At 34.6% G+C, this 27,404-nt stretch overlaps 1 protein-coding gene and 5 long non-coding RNA genes across 14 annotated transcripts; 1 reads left to right on the top strand and 5 right to left on the bottom strand.

Annotated features, from left to right (window-relative positions):
• Positions 1-1,059: 1,059 nt before the first annotated feature.
• On the bottom strand, positions 1,060-3,483 carry LOC114544225 (spore wall protein 2-like; the record flags this gene model as incomplete). The annotated part of the gene is made up of 7 exons (XM_028562914.1): positions 3,373-3,483; positions 3,218-3,280; positions 2,973-3,072; positions 2,581-2,787; positions 2,332-2,479; positions 1,448-2,246; positions 1,060-1,401 (listed from the first exon to the last, which is right to left on the bottom strand). Coding segments are annotated over exons 1-7 (1,770 nt in total), but the record flags the coding sequence as incomplete, so codon positions are not given.
• Positions 3,484-9,152: 5,669 nt separating this feature from the next.
• Positions 9,153-9,807, bottom strand: LOC114544221. Its single transcript, XR_003690350.1, has 3 exons — positions 9,779-9,807; positions 9,571-9,665; positions 9,153-9,277 (listed from the first exon to the last, which is right to left on the bottom strand). It is a non-coding gene; the product is annotated as an uncharacterized LOC114544221 (long non-coding RNA).
• On the top strand, positions 9,668-11,284 carry LOC114544222. Its single transcript, XR_003690351.1, has 3 exons — positions 9,668-9,745; positions 9,982-10,160; positions 11,234-11,284. It is a non-coding gene; the product is annotated as an uncharacterized LOC114544222 (long non-coding RNA).
• LOC114544219 lies at positions 10,020-17,489 on the bottom strand. Of its 9 annotated transcripts, none has more exons than XR_003690345.1 (17): positions 17,397-17,489; positions 17,244-17,316; positions 16,765-16,905; positions 16,611-16,619; positions 16,350-16,429; positions 15,827-15,966; positions 15,632-15,712; positions 15,424-15,518; positions 15,044-15,129; positions 13,093-13,298; positions 12,487-12,647; positions 12,147-12,324; positions 11,944-11,996; positions 11,524-11,562; positions 11,041-11,113; positions 10,247-10,728; positions 10,020-10,111 (listed from the first exon to the last, which is right to left on the bottom strand). It is a non-coding gene; the product is annotated as an uncharacterized LOC114544219 (long non-coding RNA). The 9 variants fall into 9 exon arrangements; XR_003690342.1 differs by lacking the exon at positions 16,611-16,619 and having other exon boundaries at positions 10,247-10,332; positions 10,571-10,728; positions 16,350-16,435; XR_003690343.1 differs by lacking the exon at positions 16,611-16,619 and having other exon boundaries at positions 10,247-10,332; positions 10,631-10,728; positions 16,350-16,435.
• A 233-nt stretch (positions 17,490-17,722) lies between these two features.
• LOC114544224 lies at positions 17,723-23,933 on the bottom strand. Its single transcript, XR_003690353.1, has 3 exons — positions 23,921-23,933; positions 18,120-18,172; positions 17,723-17,757 (listed from the first exon to the last, which is right to left on the bottom strand). It is a non-coding gene; the product is annotated as an uncharacterized LOC114544224 (long non-coding RNA).
• On the bottom strand, positions 18,430-20,184 carry LOC114544223. The gene is made up of 3 exons (XR_003690352.1): positions 20,078-20,184; positions 19,895-19,959; positions 18,430-18,517 (listed from the first exon to the last, which is right to left on the bottom strand). It is a non-coding gene; the product is annotated as an uncharacterized LOC114544223 (long non-coding RNA).
• Positions 23,934-27,404: the final 3,471 nt, after the last annotated feature.

The raw sequence follows: 27,404 nt of genomic DNA, 5'->3' as shown, positions 1-27,404 counted from the left end.
ACCCTAACCTCCTAACCCTAACCCTACCCTAACCCTAACCCTAACCCTAACCCTAACCCTAACCCTAACCCTAACCCTAACCCTAACCCTAACCCTAACCCTAACCCTAACCCTAACCCTAACCCTACCCTAACCCAACCCTAACCCTAACCCTCCCTAACCCTAACCCTAACCCTAACCCTAACCCTAACCTACCCTAACCCTAACCCTACCCTAACCCTAACCCTAACCCTAACCCTAACCCTAACCCTACCCTAACCCTAACCCTACCCTAACCCTAACCCTAACCCTAACCCTAACCCTAACCCTAACCCTACCCTAACCCTAACCCTAACCTAACCCTAACCCTACCCTAACCCTAACCTAAACCCTAACCCTAACCCTAACCCTAACCCTAACCCTAACCTAACCCTAACCTAACCCTAACCCTAACCCTAACCCTAACCCTACCTACCTAACCCTAACCCTAAACCCTAACCCTAACCCTAACCCTAACCCTAACCCTAACCCTAACCCTAACCCTAACCCTAGGGTTATACTAAAAATTTAAAAAGTTCTTGAAAAAATCTGAAAAAATTTTTATAATTAATAAAAAACTCTAATTATCCCTAAACATCCCTTTATAGCCCTAGGAAACACTTCCAAACCCTAAAAATTAAAGAAATAAATTTTAGCTATCTCTAACCCTAACCCTTACCATAAAAAAAATCCAAAATTTTAAATGGCTCAAAAAAATCTGAAAAAATTTTTAAAATAAAAAGAATATTATATTTATCCTAAAACTACCCTTCATGTCCCTGAAAATTTTTAAACGTCTAAAATTGTAATTTAATTTTAAGCTTTTACCAACCCTAACCCTTACCCTAAAAAAATTCAAAATTTTAATTTGCTCGAACAAATCTGAAAAAATGTTTAAAATTAAGAAAATAATTTTTGGAGCCTAAAACATCCCTTCATGTCTCTAGAAAACGTTTTAAACTCCCAAAAATCAAAAAAGAAATAAAACCAACCCTATGGCATACCCTTGACCCCATGGCAACCCCCAACCCTAAGGCTGACCGTTTCTCGCCTCTGAGACCCGTAATTTTCTCTCCTCCTCTCTTCTCTCCTTTTTCCTCTCCCTCCTCCCCCCTCTCCCTTTCTCTCCCCCTCTTCCCTCCCTCTCCCCTCCTCCTCCCCCCTCTCTTTCCCCCCTTTTTTTCTCTTTTTTTTCCTTTTTTTCTCCCCTGTTTTTTTCCCTCCTTTTTCTTCCCCCTTTTTTCCCTCTTTTTTCCCCTCCTTTTTTTTCCCCCTTTTTTTCTCCCCCTTTTTTTCTCCCCTTTTTTTTCTCCCTTTTTTCTTCCCCTTTTTTTTCCTCTTTTTTTTCCCCCTTCTTTTTCCCTTTTTTTCCTCCCCTTCTTTCTCCCCTTTTTCCTCCTCCCTTTTCCTTCCCTTTCTTTCCCCTCCCTTTTTTTTCCTTCCTCTTTCCTCTCCCTTCCTTTCCCTCCTTCTCCCCTTCCCTTCCTTCCTCCTCTCCTTTTCTCTCCCCTCCTTTCCCTCTCCCCTCCCCCTCTTCCCTTCTCTCTCCTCTTCCCCTTTCCTTTTCCTTTTTCTCCCTTCCCTTTTCTTTTCTTTCCTTCTCCCTTCCCTTTTCCCCCTTCCCTTTTCCTTCCTTTCCCTCTCTCTTCTCTTTTCTTTCCTTCCCTCTTTCTCTCCTTTCCCTCCCCCTCCTCTCCCCTTCCCTCTTTTCCTTCCCTCTCCTTTGTCCTTTCCCTTCCCTTTTTTCCCCTTCTTTTTTTCCCCCTTCCCCTTTCCCTCTTCTCTTCCCTTCCCCTTCCTCTTCCTTTCCTTTTCCTCTTTCCCTTCTCTCCTTTTTCCCCTCCCTTTTCTTTTCTTTTCCTTTCCCTTCTCCTTTCCTTTCCCCTTCTCTCTCTCCTCTTCTTCCCCCTTTCCCTCTCCTTTTTCTTTCCCCCTCTCCCTCTTCTTTTTCCTCTCCCTCTCCCTCCTCTTTCCTCTTTCCCCTCCCTTTTCTTCTCTTTCCTCTCCCCTTCTCCCTTTCCTCTCTTTCCCTTCTCCCTCTTTCCTTTCCCCTTCTCTCCTCTTTCTCTCTCCTTCCCCTCCTTCCCCCTTTCTCCCCTCTTCCCCCTTTTTTTTCTCTTTCTTCTTTTTCTCCTCTCTTCTCCTTCTTTCCTTCCCCCCTTCTCTTTCTCTTCTCTTTTTCTTTCTCCTTTTTTTTTCCTTCTCCCTTTTTTTCTCCTTCCCCTTCCCTCTTTTTTCCCCCCCTCTTCCTTTTCCCTTTCCTTTTCTCTCTTCTCTTTTCTTTCCCTTTTTTTTTTTTTCCTCTCCCCTTGCCTTTCCCCTCTCTTTCTCCTTCCCTCCTCTCTCTCTCCCCCTTTCCCCCCTTTCCCCCTTTTTCCTCCCTCCCTCTCCTCTCCCTCTTCTCCCTCCCCTTTTTTTTTTCCTCCTTCCTCTTTTTTCCCTTCCTTCTCTTTTCTCTCCCCTCTCATTTTTCCTTCCCTTCTCTTCTCCCCCCTCTCTCTTCTTCCCTTTCTCTCCCCTTTCCCTCCTTTCCCCTCCTTTCCTCCCTCTCTCCCTTCTCACCTCTCCTTCCCTCTCCCCCTTCTCCTTTTCCTCCTTCTCCCTCCCTCTTCCTTCCCCTCCCTTTTCTTCCTTCCCTCTCCCTCTCCTCTCCTTTCCTCCCTTCTTTCTCCTCCTCTGCCTTCTCTTCCTGCTCCCTCCTTTCCCCTCCTTCCCCCTCCCCTTTCTTCTCTCTCCTTTCTTTCTTCTTCTCCTCCCCCCCTTCCATTCCTTCTCAATTTTTTCACAACTTCTCTCGACATATCCCAACCCTTTCTCACATTTCTCCAAATTTTCTCTCACAATTTTCCCAACATTTTTCCACACCATTTCCCAACTTCCTTCCAACTTTCTTCCAACCTTTCCATAACTTCTTTCCCATCATTTTCCCAACATTTCCCTAAATTTTTCTCAACCTTCTCCCAATTTTCCATAACTTTCTCCCAACTTTCTCCCAATTTTCTCCCTATCTCTTTCCCAACATTTTCCGCATCTTTTTCTCCAACTTTTTCTTACCTTTTTCCCAACATTTTCTACATATTTCTGCAACCTTTTTCCCAACTCTTTTCCAACTTTTTAACAACTTTTTTTCCCAACTTTTTTCCCAACTTTTCACAACTTTTTTTCTAACTTTTTTCCAACTTTTTCCCAACTTTTCCCAACTTTTTCCCAACTTTTTCCCAACTTTTTCCCAACTTTTTCCCAACTTTTTCCCAACTTTTTCCCAACTTTTTCCCAACTTTTTCCCAACTTTTTCCACAACTTTTTCCCAACTTTTTCCCAACTTTTTCCCAACTTTTTTCTCAGCTTTCTTACCTTTTCCCAACATTTCCACATCTTTCTCCAAATTTTTTTCCCAACTCTTTTACAACTTTTTAACAACATTTTTTTTAACTCTTTCCCAACGTTTCCCAGCCTTTTTTCCATGTTTTACCCATATTTTCCCCATCTTTTTCCCAACTTTTTCCTAACATTTTCCACATCTTTCTCTAAATTTTTTTCCAACTTTTTTTTTAACTTTTTAAATACTTTTTAACAACTTTTTAACTACTTTTTGCACCTCCCCCCACACTTTTTACACACTTTTTACACACTTTTTTACACACTTTTCCAACTTTTTAACACCATTTTTACACTTTTTAACACCATTTTCACACACTTTTCACACCATTTTTACACACTTTTTACACACTTTTTACACGCTTTTTTACACACTTTTTACACACTGTTTAAACACTTTTTGCACATTTTTAACACCATTTTTACAACATTTTTACACCATTTGTACATTATTTTTACACTATTTTAACGCCATCTTTACACAATTTTACACCACTTTTGCACCATTTTTAACTGTTTTTAAATTGTTTTTCCACTTTCTTTACACACTTTTTTACACCATTCTTACACCAATTTTACACACATTTGACACCATTTTTACATTATTTTCACATTATTTTTACACACTTTTTACACACTTTTTTACACTCTTTTTATACACTTTTTTACACCTTTTTTACACCTTTTTTACACCTTTTTTACACCTTTTTTACACCTTTTTTACACCTTTTTTACACCTTTTTTACACCAATTTTGCAACAATTTTGCAACAATTTTGCAACAATTTTAAACACTTTTTACACACTTTTTACACACTTTTTTACACGCTTTTTACACACTTTTTACACCTTTTTTTACACCATTTTTACACACTTTTTACGCACTTTTTTACACCATTTTAACACCATTTTTACACCACTTTTACACCATTTTTACTGCATCTTTACACCCTTTTTACACCATTTTTACACCATTTTTAACACTTTTTTACACATTACTTTTACACACTATTTTTACACCATTTTTACACAATTTTACACACTTTTTTACACCAATTTTACACACCTTTTTAAACACTTTTTACACACTTTTTACACACTTTTTACACACTTTTTTACACCAATTTTACACCATACTTACACTATTTTTTGACATTATTTTTACACTATTTTTAAATCTATTTTCACACACATTTTCACACAAATTTTTACACCAAATCCTAATCCTAGTGATTTTATCAAGCTCTAAGCTTTTACATATTCTTTAATTAATCTGGATTTTTTTACCAACAAAGAATTTTGTCTTGGGCTACCTGTGTCTATCTTGGGCTACCTGTGTTCTTCAAAACAGATAGCCCAAGACAAATTAACTCTTCATCAAAAAAAAATCTTAAACTTTATATCTTAACATTTTTTAGCTTTCTTTAATTCTCTGAGATTTTTTTTGAAAAAAAAGTCTTTTGTCTTGGGCTACCTGTGTCTATCTTGGGCTACCTGTGTCTGCTTCGAAACAGGTAACCCAAGACAAATTAATTCTTCATCAAAAAAAAATCTTAAACTTTATATCTTAACATTTTTTAGCTTTCTTCAATTCTCTGAGATTTTTTTTGAAAAAAAAGTCTTTTGTCTTGGGCTACCTGTGTCTATCTTGGGCTACCTGTGTCTGCTTCGAAACAGGTAACCCAAGACAAATTAATTCTTCATCAAAAAAAAATCTTAAACTTTATATATTAACATTTTTTAACTTTCTTTATTTCTATGAATCTTGAGAAAAAAGTGAATCCGAAAATGAATCTCTAGAAAAAAGTGAATCTGAAAATGAATCTGAAAAAAAATTGAATCAAAAAATCAATCTCGAGAAAAAAAGTGAATCTGTAAATGAATCTCAAGAAAAAAGTGAATCCGAAAATGAATCTAGAGAAAAAAGTGAATCCGAAAATGAATCTCGAGAAAAAAAATGAATCGGAAAATGAATCTCATGAAAAAAAGTGAATCCGAAAATGAATCTCGAGAAAAAAAGTAAATCAAAAAATGAATCTTAAGAAAAAAGTGATTCCGAAAATGACTCTCGAGAAAAAATTGATTCCAAAAATGAATCTCGAGAAAGAAAGTGATTCCGAAAATGAATCTCAAGGAAAAAGTGATTTCGAAAATGAATCTCGAGAAAAAAGTGAATCCGAAAATGAATCTCGAGAAAAAAGTGAATCCGAAAATGAACCTCATGAAAAAAGTGAATCCGAAAATGAATTTAGAAAAAAAGTGAATACAATGAAAAAAGTGAATCTGAAAATGAACCTCATGAAAAAAGTGAATCCGAAAATGAATTTAGAAAAAAAAGTGAATACAAAAATGAATCTCGAGAAAAAAGTGAATCCGAAAATGAATCTCGAGAAAAAAGTGAAAGTGAAAATGAATCTCGAGAAAAAAGTTATTCCGAAAATGAATCACAGAAAAAAGTGAATCCGAAAATGAATCTCGAGAAAAAAGTGAATCCGATAATGAATATGAAAAAAAAGTTATTCCGAAAAAGAATCTGAAGAAAAAAGTGAATCCGTAAATGAATCTCGAGAAAAGTGAATCTAAAAATGAATCTCGAGAAAAAAAATGAATCGGAAAATGAATCTCATGAAAAAAAGTGAATCCGAAAATGAATCTTGATAAAAAAGTGAATCCAAAAATGAATCTGAAAAAAAAGTGATTCCGAAAATGAATCTCGAGAAAAAAGTGAATCCCAATTTGAATCTGGAGGAAAAAACTGAATCTAAAAATGAATCTCGAGAAAAAAGTGAATCCGAATCTTTATCTGGAGAAAAAACTGAATCCAAAATCAATCTGGAGAAAAAAGAGATGGGTAAAATGAACCTGGAGAAAAAAGTGAAACCAATTGATTGTGAGTTGACAATTTTTCGCAGAAGTGGAAAATGATTTTGGAGAAAAAAGTGAAACCGAAAATGAATCTTGACAAAATGTGAATCCGAATCTGAATTGGAGAAAAAATTGAATCCGAATCTGAAAGCGAAAATGAATCTAGAGAAAAAAGACGAATCCAAAAATGAAATTGCAAAAAAAAGTGAAACCGAAAATGAATGTCGAGAAAAAACTGAATCTCAATTTGAATCTGGAGAAAAAAACTCATACCAAAAATGAATCTTGAGAAAAAAGTTAATCCATCCGAGAATGAATCTCAAGAAAAAAGTGAATCCGAATCCGAATGTTGAGAAAAAACTGAATCCAAAATCAATCTGCAGAAAAAAGAGATGGGTAAAATGAACCTGGAGAAAAAGTTAAACCAATTTTGATTGTGAGTTGACAATTTCGATTGTTAGTTGACAATTTTGATTGTGAGTTGACAATTTTGATTGTGAGTTCACAATTTTGATTGTGAATTGACAATTTTGATTGTGAGTTGACAATTTTTCGCAGAAGCGGAAAATGAATTTGGAGAAAAAAGTGAAACCGAAAATGAGTCTTGACAAAATTGAATCCGAATCTGAATTTAGGAAAAAATTGAATCCGAACGTGAAAGCGAAAATGAATCTAGAGAAAAAAGTCGAATCCGAAAATGAATCTGCAAAAAAAAGTGAAACGGAAAATTAATCTCGAGAAAAAAGTGAATCCCAATTTGAATCTGGAGAAAAAAACTGAATCCAAAAATGAATCTCCAGAAAAAAGTGAATCCATCCGAGAATGAATCTCGAGAAAAAAGTTAATCAGAATCCTAATGTGGAGAAACAAACTGAAACCAAAATGAATCTGGAGAAAAATGAGATGGAGAAAATGAACCTGGAGAAAAAGTGAAGCCAATTTTGATTGTAAGTTGACAACTTCGATTGTGAGTTGACAATTTTGATTGTGAGTTGACAATTTTGATTGTGAGTTGAAAATTTTGATTGTGATTCGAAAATTTTGCTTGTGAGTTGACAATTTTGATTGTGAGTTGACAATTTTGACGGTTAGTTGACAATTTTTCACAGAAGCGCAAAATGAATTTGGAGAAAAAAGTTAACCGAAAATGAGTCTCGACAAAATGTGAATCCGAATCTGAATTGGAGTAAACAATTGAATCCGAATCTGAAAGCGAAAATGAATCTCAAGAAAAAAGTCGAATCAGAAAATGAATCTGCAGAAAAAGTGAAACCAAAAATTAATCTCGAGAAAAAAGTGAATCCCAATTTGAATCTAAAGAAAAATATGAATTCCAAAAATGAATCTCGAGAAAAAAGTGAATCCATCCGGGAATGAATTTCGAGAAAAAAGTTAATCAGAATCTGAATGTGGAGGAAAAAAACTGAATCCAAAATCAATCTGGAGAAAAAAGAGATGGGTAAAATGAACCTGGAGAAAAAAGTGAAACCAATTTTGATTGTGAGTTGACAATTTCGATTATTAGTTGACAATTTTGATTGTGAGTTGAAAATTTTGATTGTGAGTTGACAATTTTGATTGTGATTTCACAATTATTTCGCAGAAGTGGAAAATGAATTTGCAGAAAAAAGTGAAACCAAAAATGAGTCTTGACAAAATGTGAATCCGAATCTGAATTGGAGAAAACAATTGAATCCGAATCTGAAAGCGAAAATGAATCTCAAGAAAAAAGTCGAATCAGAAAATGAATCTGCAGAAAAAAGTGAAACCAAAAATTAATCTCGAGAAAAAAGTGAATCCCAATTTGAATCTAAAGAAAAATATGAATTCCAAAAATGAATCTCGAGAAAAAAGTGAATCCATCCGGGAATGAATTTCGAGAAAAAAGTTAATCAGAATCTGAATGTGGAGGAAAAAAAAATCCAAAATCAATCTGGAGAAAAAAGAGATGGGTAAAATGAACCTGGAGAAAAAAGTGAAACCAATTTTGATTGTGAGTTGACAATTTCGATTATTAGTTGACAATTTTGATTGTGAGTTGAAAATTTTGATTGTGAGTTGACAATTTTGATTGTGATTTCACAATTATTTCGCAGAAGTGGAAAATGAATTTGCAGAAAAAAGTGAAACCAAAAATGAGTCTTGACAAAATGTGAATCCGAATCTGAATTGGAGATAAAAATTGAATCCGAATCTGACAGCAAAAATGAATCTCAAGAAAAAAGTCAAATCCGAAAATAAATCTGGAGAAAAAAGTGAAACTGAAAATGAATCTCGAGAAAAAAGGGAATCCCAATTTGAATCTAAAGAAAAAAAGTGATTCTAAAAATGGGCGTGCTGAAGTGGGCGTGTCTGACCACTTCCACAAAAAATCGGAACTTGAAAGTCAAAGCGTAAGGAAGTAGCGAGAAAACCGCCGCCCACTGGAAGTGACGTCATAATTAGATTTAAGTGGGCGTGTGTGACCACGGCCACAAAAAATCGGAAGTTGAAAGTCAAAGCGTAAGGAAGTAGAGAAATAAGCCGCGCCTACCAAAAGTGATGTCAAAATTAAATTAAGTAGGCGTGTCTGAGCACGCCTACAAAAAATCGGAAGTTGAAAGTCAAAGCGTAAGAAAGTAGTGAAATAAGCCCGCCCACCGGAAGTGACATCATAATTAGATTGAATTGCCATGTTTGACCACGTCCACAAAAAATCGGAAGTTGAAAGTCAAAGTGTAAGGAAGTAGGGAAATAAGCCCCGCCCACTGGAGAAGACGTTATAATTAGATTGGCGTGTCTGACTACGCCCACAAAAAATCGGAAGTTGAAAATCAAAGCGTAAGGAAGTAGGAAAAAAGCCCCGCCCACCAAAAGTGACATCATAATTAGATTAAGCGGGCGTGTCTGTGATTCATAGCTTTATTAGGCACAACAAATTATATATTACATACCAAACCCACAATATAAGGCTGCCAGCATCTCCTAACAAATATGATAGCAAGATTTGCAAGCCCATGCTGTGGCTCTGTCTGTATCTACAAAGAAACAAGACAACTGCTAACACTTATATTATAGAAATGTCTTTACGGAATTATTAAATTTATATAATTTCAGAAAAACATGTTTAAGTAACATAAGAAAGAACAATATATTTTGAAGCCAGGATCAATGGCATAACCAAGATTGGCATACTGGATCATCTCTTATTGATTCAGCGTTACTACTGCAGGAAACCTACACAAACTAACTATATTTACACTGGATAATTCTATCAGCTCTAAACAGTTCATCCCTGCAGTAAGCAACATCTGTTGTTAAAATCACATACCAGCGTAACATATGTTTCACATCATTCAACCATGAACGACGAATAATAACATCCTTGTCTGCAACGATATCACCCTGAGTCTTTTCAATTTGCCCCTAGACAGGTTCAACAACAGATATAAAGCACAAGATGATAAGAAGCACACCCAAGATTGGAGTTACCTGAAACACATCAAGTAATAACATGTTTATTTCACATGTTTACATACCCTGTGTTTTCTCTATTATAAAATAATTTCACCACTAAATGCAGAAGATACTTTTGAACCAACAACATCTTGAGAGACCACTAAAAAGTTTTCACTATATAGTTAAGACAATGAAATAATCTAGTCTTGATAATGGTAATACTTTCAAAAATATCCTGGAGACAAATAAAATGTATAATAATGATCTTTCTCACCTGCAACAGGGATTTCAAAAGAAAACAAAGCCAACATTTGTGTTCTTCTTCCAGGGACAAAAAAGTCAGCAATGCAGTTTGTTTGAATTGTTTAAATTTGTATTCAGTCGGTTACCATGAATGATGAAGAAAGAAATGCCTAAAAATACGTTTGTTGGTTCTTTGGCATAAGTGAAAATTTTGAACTGGTAAACATTATATGGGCTGCTAGCTAGCTGAAAATATTTCTCCTGTGATTTATAGCTTTGGGTAAAACAAACTGTATATTACATACCAAACCCACAATATTAGGACTGCCAGCATCTCCTAACAAATGTGATAGTAGGATTTGCCATGCCGATGCTGTGGCTGTGTCTATATCTACAATGAAACAAGACAACTGCTAACAATTATATTATAGAAATGTCTTTACCGAAATAATAAATTTATATAATTTCAGAAATACATATTTAACTTAAAATAAGAAAGAACAATATATTTTGAAGCCAGGAATGGCATACTGGATCATCTCCTATTGATTCAGTGTTTACTACAGCAAGAAACCTACACAAACTAACTATATTTATACTGCATAATTCTATCAGTTAAAATCACCTACCAGCATAACATATCAAATACATCCTGGAGTCAGATAAAACTTAACAATGATCTTTCTCACCTGCCAACGGGGATTTCAAAATAAAACAAAGCCAACATTCGTGTTCTTCTACCAGAGACAAAAAGGTCAGCAATGCAGCTTGTTTGAGTTATTTGAACCTGGTATTAGGTTGGGTGCAAAATTTTGAACTGGTAAACATGATATGGGTGCTAGCTATATTAATAACTCTTCATACTCTTCGTGCATCAGTATATAATAACTCTTTGTGCATCAGTATATATAAACTCTTCGTACATCAGTATATATGGTATTTGTTTCACCAAGGCAATATATTTCCTGGGTAGTAGCAAGCTCCCAGTAGCTAAACATTTAGTACAATTTGCTTGAGAAATTAATATACCTATATAAATTTCTGGCTACATTATATAACGTATGATACATAAGTGTCCTGTGCAAGGAAAGAATCTTACCTTGGCTATCGAAGAGGGTAAATTCCAATCATCAAAGTATATACCTCAAAATGCAACGTGGCCACTAGGAAGCCTGAGAATGTTACAAATAATAAGCATAAGTCACCATATTATAGTTAACTCTATGTAGACTGTAAAATGGAATGGTTACTATCTTGATATAGTAATTGTTGGTTGGTTTTTCCCCCATCAGATTTCATGAAGAGTAAAGTGCTAGCAACTTTCCTTACATCCAAAATATAAGGTAAATGCATCTGGTTTGATCACACATACTGGAGCAACATTAAGCAGATATAATAAGATGAATAGTACATAATTCAGTATCAATATTCAATATGTGGCTTCAATTCATGAATTTAAAGCCTGAAAGTTTCCAGTTACTAAACAGCTAGTACAATTTCCTTGGGAATTAATTAATAATTAATATAACTTTCTACATTATAGAACCAATATAAGTCTCATGTGAAAAGGAAACAATCTTACCTTGGCTTCTGAAGAAACAGGAACATATCCAACACAAATCTTGAACAAAAAAAAAGTGCTGGTCAAACTATGATTAAGTACAAGAATTTCAACGAATAAAGGTGTGGCTGTTTTACAAAGCAAAAGCAGTCAGTTTTACATGTCACATTGACAGAATGCTGTTTTTTTAAACTAAAATTGCTACTGGCCCAGGTAATAAATTACCTACAAATAAACACATGGCAGAGAAGATTATAACCTTTTTAATTTGGTTCAAATGATTTCTAGCTTAAGTATCCCTTCATCCAGGGAAATACAGCATCCAGGGAAATACAGCATCCAGCACGGCAAATTAAAGAAGGATTAAAAGCCGAGCCATATTACTTTCTGGGCGTACAATGTAACATGCCATATATCACTAAAATGTTATGAGCTTAATACCTTTACTGGCTAGCACGTTGAAAGATTCCCTCGAAATCGGCTTCATCTTCATGCTAGATATTTAAAGGGAAAATTCGTATTAAAATTGGAGCTGAATTAGCTAGCTTTTTAGGAAGAGTATTTCATATTGTACATGGTTTTTTGCATTATTTCTGACCAAACCATTAGCTTTAGAAGATTAAGAGGAAAACAAAATACTTAACTTTGAACACACAGCACGACCAGCTTGCTCACAAAGGTGAAAACTACGAGATCCACATGGCATCATCTCTGTTGCACCGCCATTTTGAATTTCACCATATTGAAAGGGTAATTTCGCTTGCCTTCAGTTTCTTCCTTGTATAAAACACTGTCTTTGGAATCTGGTACGACATCAAGAAGCTGAAGAAACAATTGTAAAATAACAAAGCTAGTCTAAATCAAAGATATCTTTCTTTTCTGCTTTCCCTGCCAGTCATGTTATAAGCAATATAGGGGATGGATAATCAAAGGGCTTCCACGAAATAAATTTCACACAAAGCGAGTTTGAAAAGAAATTCTTACTATAAAAGTGCTTGGTCCATCTCTCAGACTACGACTCGAATATCGAGTTCGTTGAACAAACGACGAACCAAGATTCAACTTTTGACCGGAATCTTGTAATAAAATTGACGAGGGTGAAGATCCGCCCTGTTATGTGAGCAGCACCTTTTGTTCTGCATTGTCTAAAATACAAGCAGATAATTTGTTCATTTCGTAAATGCGCGAACAATGGCCGATCTTTTTTAACATTACAAATCTGACTCCTTGAGTTCGATTTTCATTTCAACATTATTCCGGGTATCTTCAATATTAGTTTCCTCATCCTCTCTACGAGATGCAAAACGATCTTTGACAAGATCTACAATCAATTTATCGCTGTCTGCGCTCTTGCTAAGAAGTTCTGTTGTAGTTTCAAGGCATTGTCTGGCTCCTTCTTTAATGAGTTCGGCCGATAAATCATCTGAGATACAACAATATCAATTCAACATTCCGCCAACGGAAATGCCCAACCGAAACATTGATAAGGTTTGACAGTTCGTTAACAAGTTGTGGGAGAAATCATTCAGAGCACAATTTGACCGAGAACTTTTAAAAAACAATGTTAAGTTCACAAATAAATGAGCTTACCAAAGAATTTTTTTGGAATTAAACTTTCTTACATCTCTGTCTCTCCAACAGCTGGTCGTGAAGTTTGTGTTTCATCGAGTTTAGCCGATTTTGTAATCTCAAAATCCACGAAGTATTTCCAGTTGGTCTTCATACCAGAATCTCAGCCCTTCCTTGACACACGCAACTGCAGCAATTGATTGAGTCACACGATTTCTGTGCTGAGTCTACAATACCAGTAAATAATGCTAAATAACCCCCCAAATAACCATAAATAACCCCAAAAAAACCCCGAATAACACTAAAATAACCCCAAGTTACCCAAAATAACCCTATATAACACTAAGTAACCTCAAATAACCCTAAATAACCGTAAATAATGCAAAATAACCGCAAGATGACCCCCAAATAACCCCAAATAACCCCAAATAACCCCAAATAATCCCCAAATAACCCCAAATAATCCCAAATAATCCCTAAATAACCCCAAAAATCCCCCAAAAATCCCCCAAAAATCCCCCAAAAATCCCCTAAAAACCCCCAAATAACCCAAAATAACCCCCAAATAACCCCCAGGTAACCCTAAATAATCCCTAAAATAACCCTAAATAATCCCCAAAATAACCACAAACGAACCCTAAATAACCCCAAAAAACCCTAAATAATCTTAAAAAATCCTGAAAAAACGCCCCCAAAAACCCCCAAATTACCCCCAAAACCCCTAGATACCCAAATTACCCCAAATAACCCAAATAACCCCAAATTACACCCAAGTAATCCCCAAGTAACCCTTAAGTAAACCCCAAATAACCCTAAATAACCCCAAAATAACTCCTAAATAACCCCCTAAATTACCCTTAATTAACCCCAAATTACACCAAATAATCCCCAAATAACCCCAAAAAGACACTAAAAAAACCCCTAAATAACCCTAAATAACCGTAAATAATGCTAAATAACCGAAAAATAACCCCCAAGTAACCCCAAAAAACCCCTAAATAACCCTTAAACAACCCCAAATAGCCCCCAAAAAACCCAAAAAAACCCCAAATAACCCCCAAATAACTCTAAAAAACCCTTAAAATAAATATAAATAACCCCCAAATAACCCCCAAATAACCTTAAATAACCACCAAATAACCCCAAATAAGCCTAAGTAATCGTATGTAACCCTATAAAACCATAAAAAACCCCAAAGCACCCTAAATAACCCCCAAAACACCCCTAAATAACCCCAAACTTCCTAAATAACCCCCAAATAACCCCAAATAACCCCAACTACCCTAACATAACCCCCAAAACCCCCAAGAAACCCTAAATAGCCCTGAGTGACCTCAAATAACCCCAAATAACCGTAAATAATGCAAAATAACTGCAAAATAACCCCTCAAATAACCCCAAGTAACCCCTAAAATAACCTAAAATAACCCCCAAATAATCCCAAATAACCCCTAAAATATCTCCAAATAACTTAAATAACCCCAAATACCCCCCAAATAACCCTAAATAGCCCTACGTAACCACAAATAACCCTATATAACCGTTAATAATGCAAAATACCCTTAAAATAACCCCCAAATAACCCCAAATTACCCAAAATAACCCCTAAAAAACCCCCAAATAACCCCCAAATAAAAAGTCAAAGTGTAAGGAAGTAGAAAAATAAGCCTCGCTGATTGGAAGTGACGTCATAATTAGATTAAGTGGGCGTGTTTGACCGCGCCCACAAAAAATCGGAAGTGGAATGTCAAAGCGTAACGAAGTAGCTAAATAAGCCTTGCGAACCAGAAGTGACATCATAATTAGATTAAGTGGGCGTGTTTGACCACGCCCTTAAAGTATCGAAAGTTGAAAGTCAAAGCGTAAGAAGTAGCAAAATAAGCCTCGCTGACTAGAAGTGACGTCATAATTAGATTAAGTGGGCATGTCTGTAATTCATAGCTTTAAGTAAAACAAATTATATATTACATACCAAACCCACAATATAAGGACTGCCAGCATCTCCTAACAAATGTGATAGCAAGATTTGCAATGCCGATGCTGTGGCTCTGTCTGTATCTATAAAGAAACACGACAACTGCTAACACTTATATTATAGAAATGTCTTTACAGAAATATTAAATTTATTTAATTTCAGAAATACATGTTTAACTAACGTAAGAAAGAACAATATATTTTGAAGCCAGGATCAATGGCATAACCAAGAATGGCATACTGGATCATCTCTTATTGATTCTGCGTTACTACATCAGGAAACCTACACAAACTAACTATATTTACACTGGATAATTCTATCAGTTCTAAAACAGTTCATCCTGCAGTAAGCAACATCGGTTGTTAAAAATCACCTACCAGCGTAACATATGTTTCACATCATTCAACCATGAACGACAAATGATAACATCCTTGTCTGTAACGATATCACCCTGACTCTTTTCAATTTGCCCCTAGACAGGTTCAACAACAGATATAAAGCACAAGATGATAAGAAGCACACCCAATATTGGAGTTACCAGAAACACATCTAGTAATAACATGTTAATTTCACATGTTTACATACCCTGTGTTTTCTCTATTATAAAATAATTGTCACCACTAAATGCAGAAGATACTTTTGAACCAACAACATCCCGAGAGACCGCTAAAAAGTTTTCATTATAAAGTTAAGACAATGAAATAAGCTAGTCTTGATAATAGTAATACTTTCAAAAATATCCTGGAGACAGATAAAACTTATAATAATGATCTTTCTCACCTGCCAACAGGGATTTCAAAAGAAAACAAAGCCAACTTTGTGTTCTTCTCCCAGGGACAAAAAGGTCAGCAATGCAGCTTGTTTGAATTGTTTAAGCCTTGTATTCAGTCGGTTACCATGAATGATGAAGAAAGAAATGCCTAAAAATATGTTTGTTGGCTTTTTAGCATAGGTGAAAATTTTGAACTGGTAAACATTATATGGGTTGCTACAATCATTTTCAAAAGAGTTGGGACAGGTAGCCAAATTAATTAACGATTTATAAGACAAACCCAGATCCCCTGCGCCCCCTTTTCAATGTTGTGTCCCAAATAGACGGACATTTTGTTCCGAAACGTGTTTGGATTTGAAAACCAACATTGATTGGGGGGAGGGAGGGGGTATGTATGGAAATCATCCTATATAGTAGATTTTAGCTAAAAATAGTAGGTGTCCCAACTACTTTTAAAAATGATTGTAGCTAGCTGAAAATATTTCTCTTGTGATTCATAGCTTTAGGTAAAACAAACTGTATATTACATACCAAACCCACAACATTAGGACTGCCAGCATCTCCTAACAAATGCGATAGTAGGATTTGTAATGCCGATGCTGTGGCTCTGTCTATATCTACAAAGAAACAAGACAACTGCTAACTTTATTATAGAAATGTCTTTACCGAAATATTAAATTCTTATAATTTCAGAAATACATGTTTAACTTACATAAGAAAGAACAATATATTTTGAAGCCCAGGAATACTGGATCATCTTTTATTGATTCAGTGTTTACTGCAGAAACTAACCTACACAAACTAAGTATATTTATACTGGATAATTCTATCAGTTCTAAACAGTTTATCCTGCAGTAAACAACATCTTTTTTTAAAAATCACCTACCAGCGTAACATATCAGAAATATTCTGGAGTCAGATAAAACTTAATAATGATCTTTCTCACCTGCCAACAGGGATTTCAAAATAAAACAAAGCCAACATTCGTGTTCTTCTACCAGAGACAAAAAGGTCAGCAATGCAGCTTGTTTGAATTCTTTGAACCTGGTATTCGGTTGGTTACCATGAATGATGAAGAAAGAAATGCCTAAAAATACATTTGTCGGCTTTTTGGCATAGGTGCAAAATTTTGAACTGGTAAACATGATATGGGTTGCTAGCTAGCTGAAAATATTTCTCTTGTGATTCATGGCTTTAGGTAAAACAAATTGTATATTACATACCAAACCCACAATATAAGGACTGCCTGCATCTCGTAACAAATATATATATATATATATATATATATTTCCTGGGTAGTAGCAAGCTCCTAGTTGCTAAGCATATTGTACAATTTGCTTGAGAAATTATTATATACCTATATAAATTTCTGGCTACATTATAACCTATGATACATAAGTGTCCTGTGCAAGGAAAGAATCTTACCTTGGCTATCCAAGAGGGTAAATTCCAATCATCAAAGTATATATCTCAAAATGCAACGTGGCCACTAGGAAACCTGAGAATGTTACAAATAATAAGCATAAGTCACCATATTATAGTAAACTTTATGTAGACTGTAAAATGGAAGGTTACTACTATCTTGATGTAGTAATTGTTGGTTGGTTTTTTCCCCATCAGATTTCATGAAGAGTAAAGTGCTAGCAACTTTCCTTACATCCAAAATATAAGGTAAATGCATCTGGATTGATCACACATACTGGAGCAACATTAAGCAGATGTAATAAGATGAAGTAGTACATTTGAGTATTAATATTCAATATGTGGCTTCAATTCATGAATTTAAAGCCTGAAAGTTTCCAGTTACTAAACAGCTAGTACAATTCCTTGGGAATTAATTAATATACTTTCTACATTATAAAACCAATATAAGTCTCATGTGAAAAGGAAACACTCTTACTTTGGCTTCTGAAGAAACAGGAACATATCCAACACAAATCTTGAACAAAAAACAAAGCGCAGGTCAAACTATGATTAAGTAGATGAATTTCAACGAATAAAGGTGTGGCTGTTTTACAAAGCAAAAGCAGTCAGTTTACATGTCACATTGACAGAATGCTGCCATTTTAAACTAAAATGCTACTGCCCAGGTAATAAATTACTTACAAATAAACACATGGCAGAGAAGATTATAACCTTTTTAATTTTGTTCAAATGATTTCAAGCTTAAGTATCCCTTCATCCAGGGAAATACAGCATCCAGCACAGCAAATTAAAGAAGGATTTAAAAAAGAGCCATATTACTTTCTGGGCGTACAACGTTACATGCCATATATCACTAAAATGTTATGAGCTTAATACCTTTACTGGCCAGCACGTTGAAAGATTCCCTCGAAATCGGCTTCATCTTCATGCTAGATTTTAAAAGGGAAAATTCGTATTAAAATCGAAGCTGAATTAGCTAGCTTTTTAGGAAGAGTATTTCATATTGTACATGGTTTTTGCATTATTTCTGACCAAACGATTTGCTTTAGAAGATTAAGAGGAAAACAAAATACTTAACTTTGAACACACAGCACGACCAGCTTCCCACAAAGGTGAAAGCCACAAGGTCCACATGGCATCATCTCTGTGGCATCGCTATTTTGAAATTCACCTCCACAAGTTCCCAACTGAATCAGTTGAACTGATATTAAACTGTCACAGCTTTAAGAAAATATTTCTACTTCATCTTTTGACAACTGGCTGTTCAGATAAACCTATATACAACGAAAAAAAGCAAAGAAACCCTGAGCTACATTCAGTAATTCAGTGGGAACTAGCAGAGTGCAATGATCGTTGCATACCACCCCAGCGGGGAAAAGAAACCCCCACCGTGGCAGCATACAGCAAGTCGAAGAACTCAAGCCAGAACACCTTTTAGTCAACGGCGAACTCTTCTTCGAACAATCTTCAACTTTGCTGACAATCGTAGAAGATCACATGGTATGATAATGCCGATAAACTCCGGTGATAATTCAAAGTAGTTTGCTGATTTTAATTTGCGATTCCTGTGCGAATACTTGACCGATTTTAATAAAATTGGACCCCTTTAAAGAAGAAATTGTCCTCAGTGGATACATGTTTTTTTAGGTCGATATGTTGCCAATTCGCTATGATATTCACCTTAAAGTGCATGCGTTATATATATTATTCAATATTACACATCAAAGCAGCCTAATCCTTAAAATATTGCCCAAAATGAAATAATAGAAACCTTGGATCAAATGAAAATCAGACTTTTTGAAGGTGGTGTTCCTGTACCGAGCACCATATCACTCACAGAGTGTTATTTTAAGGCAGCTGGAATGCTGATGGCTTGCAGAATTGTGCAAGGGGGTCCTGCACCGAATTTTATGGCACAGTGGGTGTTCGATTATTTTGCTCATGGTTTGCATCAGGTGCCTTTGTGCACTGATGACATCCAAAATGAGCTGCCAAAAAAGGTAGCTGAAAAGGTACAATGCACCCCATTATATTTAGGCTTAAATATTGTCACAGCAATTGCCATTGACGAACAACAAAATGCTGCCGAATCATTTAGGCAACAACATTTGAATTACACATGCACTGTAATTTTTCCACAATTGTATGGCACAAATAAAATTTCTATAGTAAAATATTAAGGAAGCCACAGAATGGTGCATATTATACTGCAGTCCATTATTATACCATGTGGAATTGTGCTTCATGAGTGTCCATTTTAAATTATCTGATTAAAATAGCCCAGAGGATTTTAAACATAATAATTTTTTTGATAATGAGTTGCAAGAAATAATTTGTGATGATGAAGTTCTAATTACAGTGGTAAATTCAGTTGGTTAGGTTTGGTAAAAATATACTGCAAACTATTCATTAACCCAGCATTTTCCTTCTGTTTTTAACATATCTGACTTCTAACTCACTCTATGAAATCAGTAAAAGCTTACATAGGTGTTTATTAAGTACTTTATCTTATATTAGAGTTCCATTCCGACAACGAGATATCTGTAGTTGAAGGAATGTTTACAGTTCTCCAAGAAGGACTACCACGAACACACACAACGTGTTTTTTCAAGTCACAAATGCAAAATAGACAAATATTAATAGAATAATACCTATTATTTGCTGCGAGAAAGCCTTTACGTTTTTCCTTCCCCATCTTTCGGCGCCATAGTTCGTTCTGAAATCAAATAAGCAAGGAAACACTAAATTAAAGTAACCGCTCACTTGCATTTGACATTTTCAACCGAAATATACAAGATAAAGCAGTAAAAATCGGCAGGAATATCACCATGTACCTAAGCAAGACTTCCAACTTTTCCCGAACTTCTTCGAGACTGCAAGTGCAAAGACTGAGTTTCGTCTAGATTGTAGGTTCAACTGCCTTTTATTACTTCAAAGACAATGTTTTAAACAGTGGTTTTTAAACAGGAGGCCTGGTAAATTTCACAATTTTATTGGGGGAGGAGATGCCCCCCCATCCTTCGTTCCCAGGTTTTTGGAGTACAGGAGATGCCCTCCCCCTTGACAGTGCTCTATCCCCGCGGCCCTGACCATGAGGACCTATTACGTGCTAATCCCAATGCCAGATATTTCCTATTTTTTACGTAAATTAAGTAATGATTGCACAACCATCTTTTTAAAATTCTTTTACGACAGTGTTCTGGGAATCGAACCCAGAAGCCACAAACGCGTTTTTATCACTATCAAACAACACGTTTTGGTTTGGCTCCAGGCCTGGACACTCTTTTTTAAAGCCAAACGAAAAGGAGGGAAACCGGAGTGCCCGGTGAAAAACCCTCCAAAGGGTCCTGCGACGCTCCTCCAACATCTAATTCATCACTGATCCTGCGACGCTCCTCCAACATCTAATTCATCACTGATTCTGCGATGCTTCTCCAACATCTAATTCATCACTGATCCTGCGACGCTCCTCCAACATCTAATTCATCACTGATCCTGCGACGCTCCTCCAACATCTAATTCATCACTGATCCTGCGACGATCCGTCTGGTCCTGCGACGATTCTTCAACATCTGATCCTGCAACGATACTTTAGAACAAAGATATGATATTAATTTTATAAGTAACAAATATCACTTAGATACCAGTATCATACCATACCATACCATACCACACCATCTGATCCTGAGACGATCCTTCATCATCTGATCCTGCGACGATCCTTCAACATCTGATCCTACAACGATACTTTATCAAAATTATATGACATTAATTTTCAAGTCACAAATGTCACTTAGGTAGCAATACCATACCATACCATACCATAACACACCACACCATACCGTACCATACCATCTGATCCTGCAACGATTCTTGAACATCTGATGCTGCGATGATCCTCCTGATCCTGCAACGATCCGTCATCATCTGAAAACAAAAGTATGATATGAATAATTTCCAAGAGAGAAATGTCACTTATGTATATCGAACCTCCAACACTCGAACCTCCAACACTCCAACGTCAGTCATTCGTGGCCTTCGCATTGCGCACGCGAATACAAAATGTCATACACGTTTTAGTACAAAATATCATGCACGTTTGAATACAAAATGTCATGAACGTTTTAATACAAAATATCATGCACGTTTTAATACAAAATGTCATGCACGTTTTAATACAAAATGTCATGCACGTTTTAATACAAAATGTCATGCACGTTTTAATACAAAATGTAATGCACGTTTAAAAAAAATGTCATACACGTTTTAATACAAAATGTTATGCGCGTTTTAGTACAAAATGTCATGCACGTTTTAATACAAAATGTCATGCACGTTTTAATACAAAATGTCATGCACGTTTTAATACAAAATGTCATGCACGTTTTATTACAAAATGTTATGCGCGTTTTGGTACAAAATGTCATGCACGTTTTAATACAAAATGTAATGCACGTTTTAATACAAAATGTCATGCACGTTTTAATACAAAATGTCATGCACGTTTAAAAAAAATGTCATACACGTTTTAATACAAAATGTTATTCACGTTTTGGTACAAAATGTCATGCACATTTTAATACAAAATGTCATGCACGTTTTAATACAAAATGTCATGCACGTTTTATTACAAAATTTCATGCACGTTTTAATACAAAATGTCATGCACGTTTTAATACAAAATGTTATGCGCGTTTTGGTACTAAATGTCATGCACGTTTTAATACTAAATGTCATGCACGTTTTAATACAAAATGTCATGCACGCTTTAATACAAAATGTCATGCACGTTTTAATACAAAATGTCATGCACGTTTTGGTACAAAATGTCATGCACGTTTTAATACAAAATGTCATGCACGTTTTAATACAAAATGTCATGCACGTTTTAATACAAAATGTTATGCGCGTTTTAATACAAAACGTCATGAAAGTTTTAATACAAAATGTCATGCACGTTTTAATACAAAATATCATGCACGTTTGAATACAAAATGTCATGAACGTTTTAACTCATTGCCGTCCGGTCGTAAACGACGCATGCAGATAATTTCGATTTTATCTGCAAGTATTTTATCAAATCAACCAGAAATTGTATTATCTTAAAGCTAAAACATTTATCTATTTGTATAAGTTTAGTTCATTTCAATAGCTTTCCTATAAGCCAAGATATTAATTGCCGATCTTGTACTTTTGAAATTGAATTTTGGAGAAGCGAAAATACGCAAAGCCTTCCAGAAATCTCGCCTAAAAACCTCCAAATGTTTGTAGCTTACATTGTGATCAATATTTCCATCTATTTTGCTTGAAATACAGTCGTTTTGGCGACTTGTAGTGATATTTCCAACAAACGTGTTTACAAACGGAAAACCCGAAAATTTGCATATAATTATCATCATATTGGCGAAAATTTGACAAAAAATCGGAAAAATTTCGCTCCAAAAAGGCCGAATATATGTCTTCTAGGGACAATTTTACCCCAGATATCGATTTCCGGGCTTATTTTACCCCTAGGGGGTAGGTATCATTGAGTTTTTGACACCTTTCACCTCACGCGACAACCGCATGTGCGTGCGCTGAGCAACGCCTCTCGCTACAAACAATAACAAATAAGAAAAATCGATATTTTTCGAGTTTTTCTGCCCATCCTGACTTAAAAACTATCAGAAAAGATAAATAAAGCATTTCTAGTTTATCCATAACGGTTAAAATACGAAAGGATGAAAAATAACGAAGAAAAAAACGAAATTCCAAAGGCGAGCTATATTTCCGGTTGTCATCACTTTGTAATTTGATATGATTTTGACAGCTGCAGGGCGGTGTCAGGTTAACAGAAATATTTATTAATTTCCGGATTATAACAGAAACGATGGGGTTATAGTACTTTTCTCAAGCTATAATTTGGTGGTATTTTTGTGTTTTTTGCTCGCGCATTCGCGGAGTTATTAGACATTAAAAAAGTAGGACTTCTAAGTCCTAAATTAATCAGACCGGACGGGAATGAGTTTTAATGCAAAATATCATGCACGTTTTAATACAAAATGTCATGCACAATTTAATACAAAATGTCATGCACGTTTTATTTCAAAATGTCATGCACGTTTTAATACAAAATGTCATGCACGTTTTATTTCAAAATGTCATGCACGTTTTAATACAAAATGTCATGCACGTTTTATTACAAAATGTCATGCACGTTTTAATACAAAATGTCTTGCACGTTTTAATACAAAATGTCATGCACGTTTTAATACAAAATGTTATGACCGTTTCAATACAAAATGTCGTACAAATTTTAATACAAAATGTTATGACCGTTTTAATATAAAAAATTTCATGCACGTTTTAATACAAAATGTCATCCAGGTTTTAATACAAAATGTCATGCACGTTTTAATACAAAATGTCATGCACGTTTTAATACAAAATGTCATGAACGTTTTAATACAAAATGTCATGCAGGTTTAAATACAAAATCTCATGCACGTTTATTAAAAAATGTCATGCACGTTTTGGTACAAAATGTCATGCACGTTTTAATACAAAATGTCATGCACGTTTTATTACAAAATGTCATGCACGTTTTAATACAAAATGTTAGGCGCGTTTTAATACAAAATGTCATGAAAGTTTTAATACAAAATGTCATGCACGTTTTAATACAAAATATCATGCACCTTTGAACACAAAATGTCATGAACGTTTTAATGCAAAATATCATGCACGTTTTAATACAAAATGTCATGCACAATTTAATACAAAATGTCATGCACGTTTTATTACAAAATGTCATGCACGTTTTAATACAAAATGTCATGCACGTTTTATTACAATATGTCATGCACGTTTTAATACAAAATGTCTTGCACGTTTCAATACAAAATGTCATGCACGTTTTAATACAAAATGTCATGCACGTTTTAATACAAAATGTCATGCACGTTTCAATACAAATATCATACACATTTTAATACAAAATGTTATGACCGTTTTAATACAAAATGTCATGCACATTTTAATACAAAATGTCATGCAGGTTTTAATACAAAATTTCATGCACGTTTTAATACAAAATATCATGCACGTTTTAATACAAAATGTCTTGAACGTTTTAATACAAAATGTCATACAAAATGTCATGCACGTTTTGGTACAAAATGTCATGCACGTTTTAATACAAAATGTCAGGCACGTTTTGGTACAAAATGTGATGCACGTTTTGGTACAAAATTTCATGCACGTCTTAATACAAAATGTCATGCACGTTTTCATACAAAATTTCATGCACGTTTTGGTACAAAATGTCATGCACGTTTTGGTACAAAATGTCATGCACGTTTTAATACAAAATTTCAAGCACGTTTTGGTACAAAATGTCATGCACGTTTTAATACAAAATGTGTTGCACTTTTTAATACAAAATTTCATGCACGTTTTAATACAAAATGTCATGCACGTTTTAATACAAAATGTTATGCGTGTTTTGGTACTAAATGTCATGCACGTTTTAATACAAAATGTCATGCACGTTTTAATACAAAATATCATGCACGTTTTAATACAAAATGTCATGCACGTTTTAATACAAAATGTCTTGCACTTTTTAATACAAAATTTCATGCACGTTTTAATACAAAATGTCATGCACGTTTCAATACAAAATGTCATGCACGTTTTAATACAAAATTGTCATGCATATTTTAATACAAAATGTCATGCACAGTTTTAATACAAAATGTTATGCACGTTTTGATACAAAATGTCATGCACGTTTTAATACAAAATGTCATGCACGTTTATTAAAAAATGTCATGCACGTTTTCGTACAAAATGTCATGCATGTTTTAATACAAAATGTCATGCACTTTTTATTACAAAATGTCATGCACGTTTTAATACAAAATGTTATGCGCGTTTTAATAAAAAATGTCATGCAGGTTTGAATACAAAATGTTCTGAACGTTTTGATACAAAATGTTATGCACTTATTAATACAAAATGTTATGCACGTTTTAATACAAAATGTCATGCAGGTTTTAATACAAAATGTCATGCAAGTTTTAAAACAAAATGTCATGAACGTTTTAATACAAAATGTCATGCAGGTTTAAATACAAAATGTCATGCAGGTTATAATAAAAAATGTCATCCACGTTTTAATACAAAATGTCAAAGCACGTTTTTAATACAAATGTCATGCACGTTTTAATACAAAATGTCATGCACGTTTTAATACAAAATGTCATGCACGTTTTAATACAAAATGTCATGCACGTTTAAATAGAAAATGTCATGCACGTTTTAATACAAAATGTCATGCAGGTTTAAAACAAAATGTCATGCCGTTTAATACAAAATGTCATGCACGTTTTAAAACAAAATCTCATGCACGTTTTAATACAAAATGTCATGCACGTTTTAATACAAAATTTCATACACGTTTTAATACAAAATGTCACCCACGTTTTAATACAAAATGTTATGCGCATTTTAATTCCAAATGCGATGCAAGTTTCAATACAAAATGTCATGCACGTTTTAATACAAAATGTTATGCACGTTTTAATACAAAATGTCATGCACGTTTTAATACAAAATGTCATGCACGTTTTGGTACAAAATGTCATGCACGTTTTAATACAAAATGTCAGGCACGTTTTGGTACAAAATGTCATGCACGTTTTGATACAAAATGTCATGCACGTTTAATACAAAGTCATGCACGTTTTAATACAAATGTCATGCACGTTTTAATACAAAATGTATGCAGGTTTAATACAAAATGTCATGCACGTTTTGGTACAAAATGTCATGCACGTTTTAATACAAATGTCACGCGCCGTTTTGGTACAAATGTCATGCACGTTTTAATACAAAATTCAAGCACGTTTTGGTACAAAATGTCAATGCCCGTTTTAATACAAAATGTCTTGCACTTTTAATACAAAATTTCATGCACGTTTTATTACAAAATGTCATGCACGTTTTAATACAAAATGTCATGAACGTTTTAATACAAAATGTTATGCGCGTTTTGGTACAAAATGTCATGCACGTTTTAATACAAAATGTCATGCACGTTTTAATACAAAATGTCAGGCACGTTTTGGTACAAAATGTCATGCACGTTTTGATACAAAATGTCATTCACGTTTTAATACAAAATATCATGCACGTTTTAATACAAAATGTCATGCACGTTTTAATACAAAATGTTATGCAGGTTTTAATACAAAATGTCATGCACGTTTTGGTACAAAATGTCATGCACGTTTTAATACAAATGGTCACGCCCGTTTTGGTACAAAATGTCATGCACGTTTTAATACAAAATTTCAAGCACGTTTTGGTACAAAATGTCATGCACGTTTTAATACAAAATGTCTTCCACTTTTTAATACAAAATTTCATGCACGTTTTATTACAAAATGTCATGCAGGTCTTAATATAAAATGTCATGAACGTTTTAATACAAAATGTCATGCACGTTTTGATACAAAATGTCATGCACGTTTTAATACAAAATGTCATGCACGTTTTAATACAAAATGTCATGCACGTTATGGTACAAAATGTCATGCACGTTTTAATACAAAATGTTATGCAGTTTAATACAAAATATCATGCACGTTTAATTACAAAATGTCATGCACGTTTTTACAAAAATGTCATGCACGTTTCATACAAAATGTCATGCACGTTTTTACAAAATGTCATGCACGTTTTAATACAAAATGTTATGCGCGTTTTAATACAAAATGTCATGAAAGTTTTAATACAAAATGTCATGCACGTTTTAATACAAAATATCATGCACGTTTGAATACAAAATGTCATGCAACTTTTAATACAAAATGTTATGCGCGTTTTAATACAAAATAAGATGCAAGTTTTATACAAAATGTCATGCACGTTTTAATACAAAATGTTATGCACGTTTTAATACAAAATGTCATGCACGTTTTAATACAAAGTGTCATGCACGTTTTAATACAAAATGTCATGCACGTTTTGGTACAAAATGTCATGCACGTTTTAATACAAAATGTCATGGCACGTTTTGAATACAAATGTCATGCACGTTTTAATACAAAATGTCATGCACGTTTTCATACAAAATGTCATGCACGTTTTGGAAAAATGTCATGCACGTTTGGTACA

Source organism: Dendronephthya gigantea, unplaced genomic scaffold (genome assembly GCF_004324835.1).
Source record: "Dendronephthya gigantea isolate DGI-Jeju-01 unplaced genomic scaffold, DenGig_1.0 000691F, whole genome shotgun sequence".
In the NCBI taxonomy this organism is placed as follows: Eukaryota; Metazoa; Cnidaria; class Anthozoa; order Malacalcyonacea; family Nephtheidae; genus Dendronephthya; species Dendronephthya gigantea.
The sequence above is the reverse complement of the archived record's forward strand: the minus strand, read 5'-3'. Positions and strand labels throughout refer to the sequence as shown.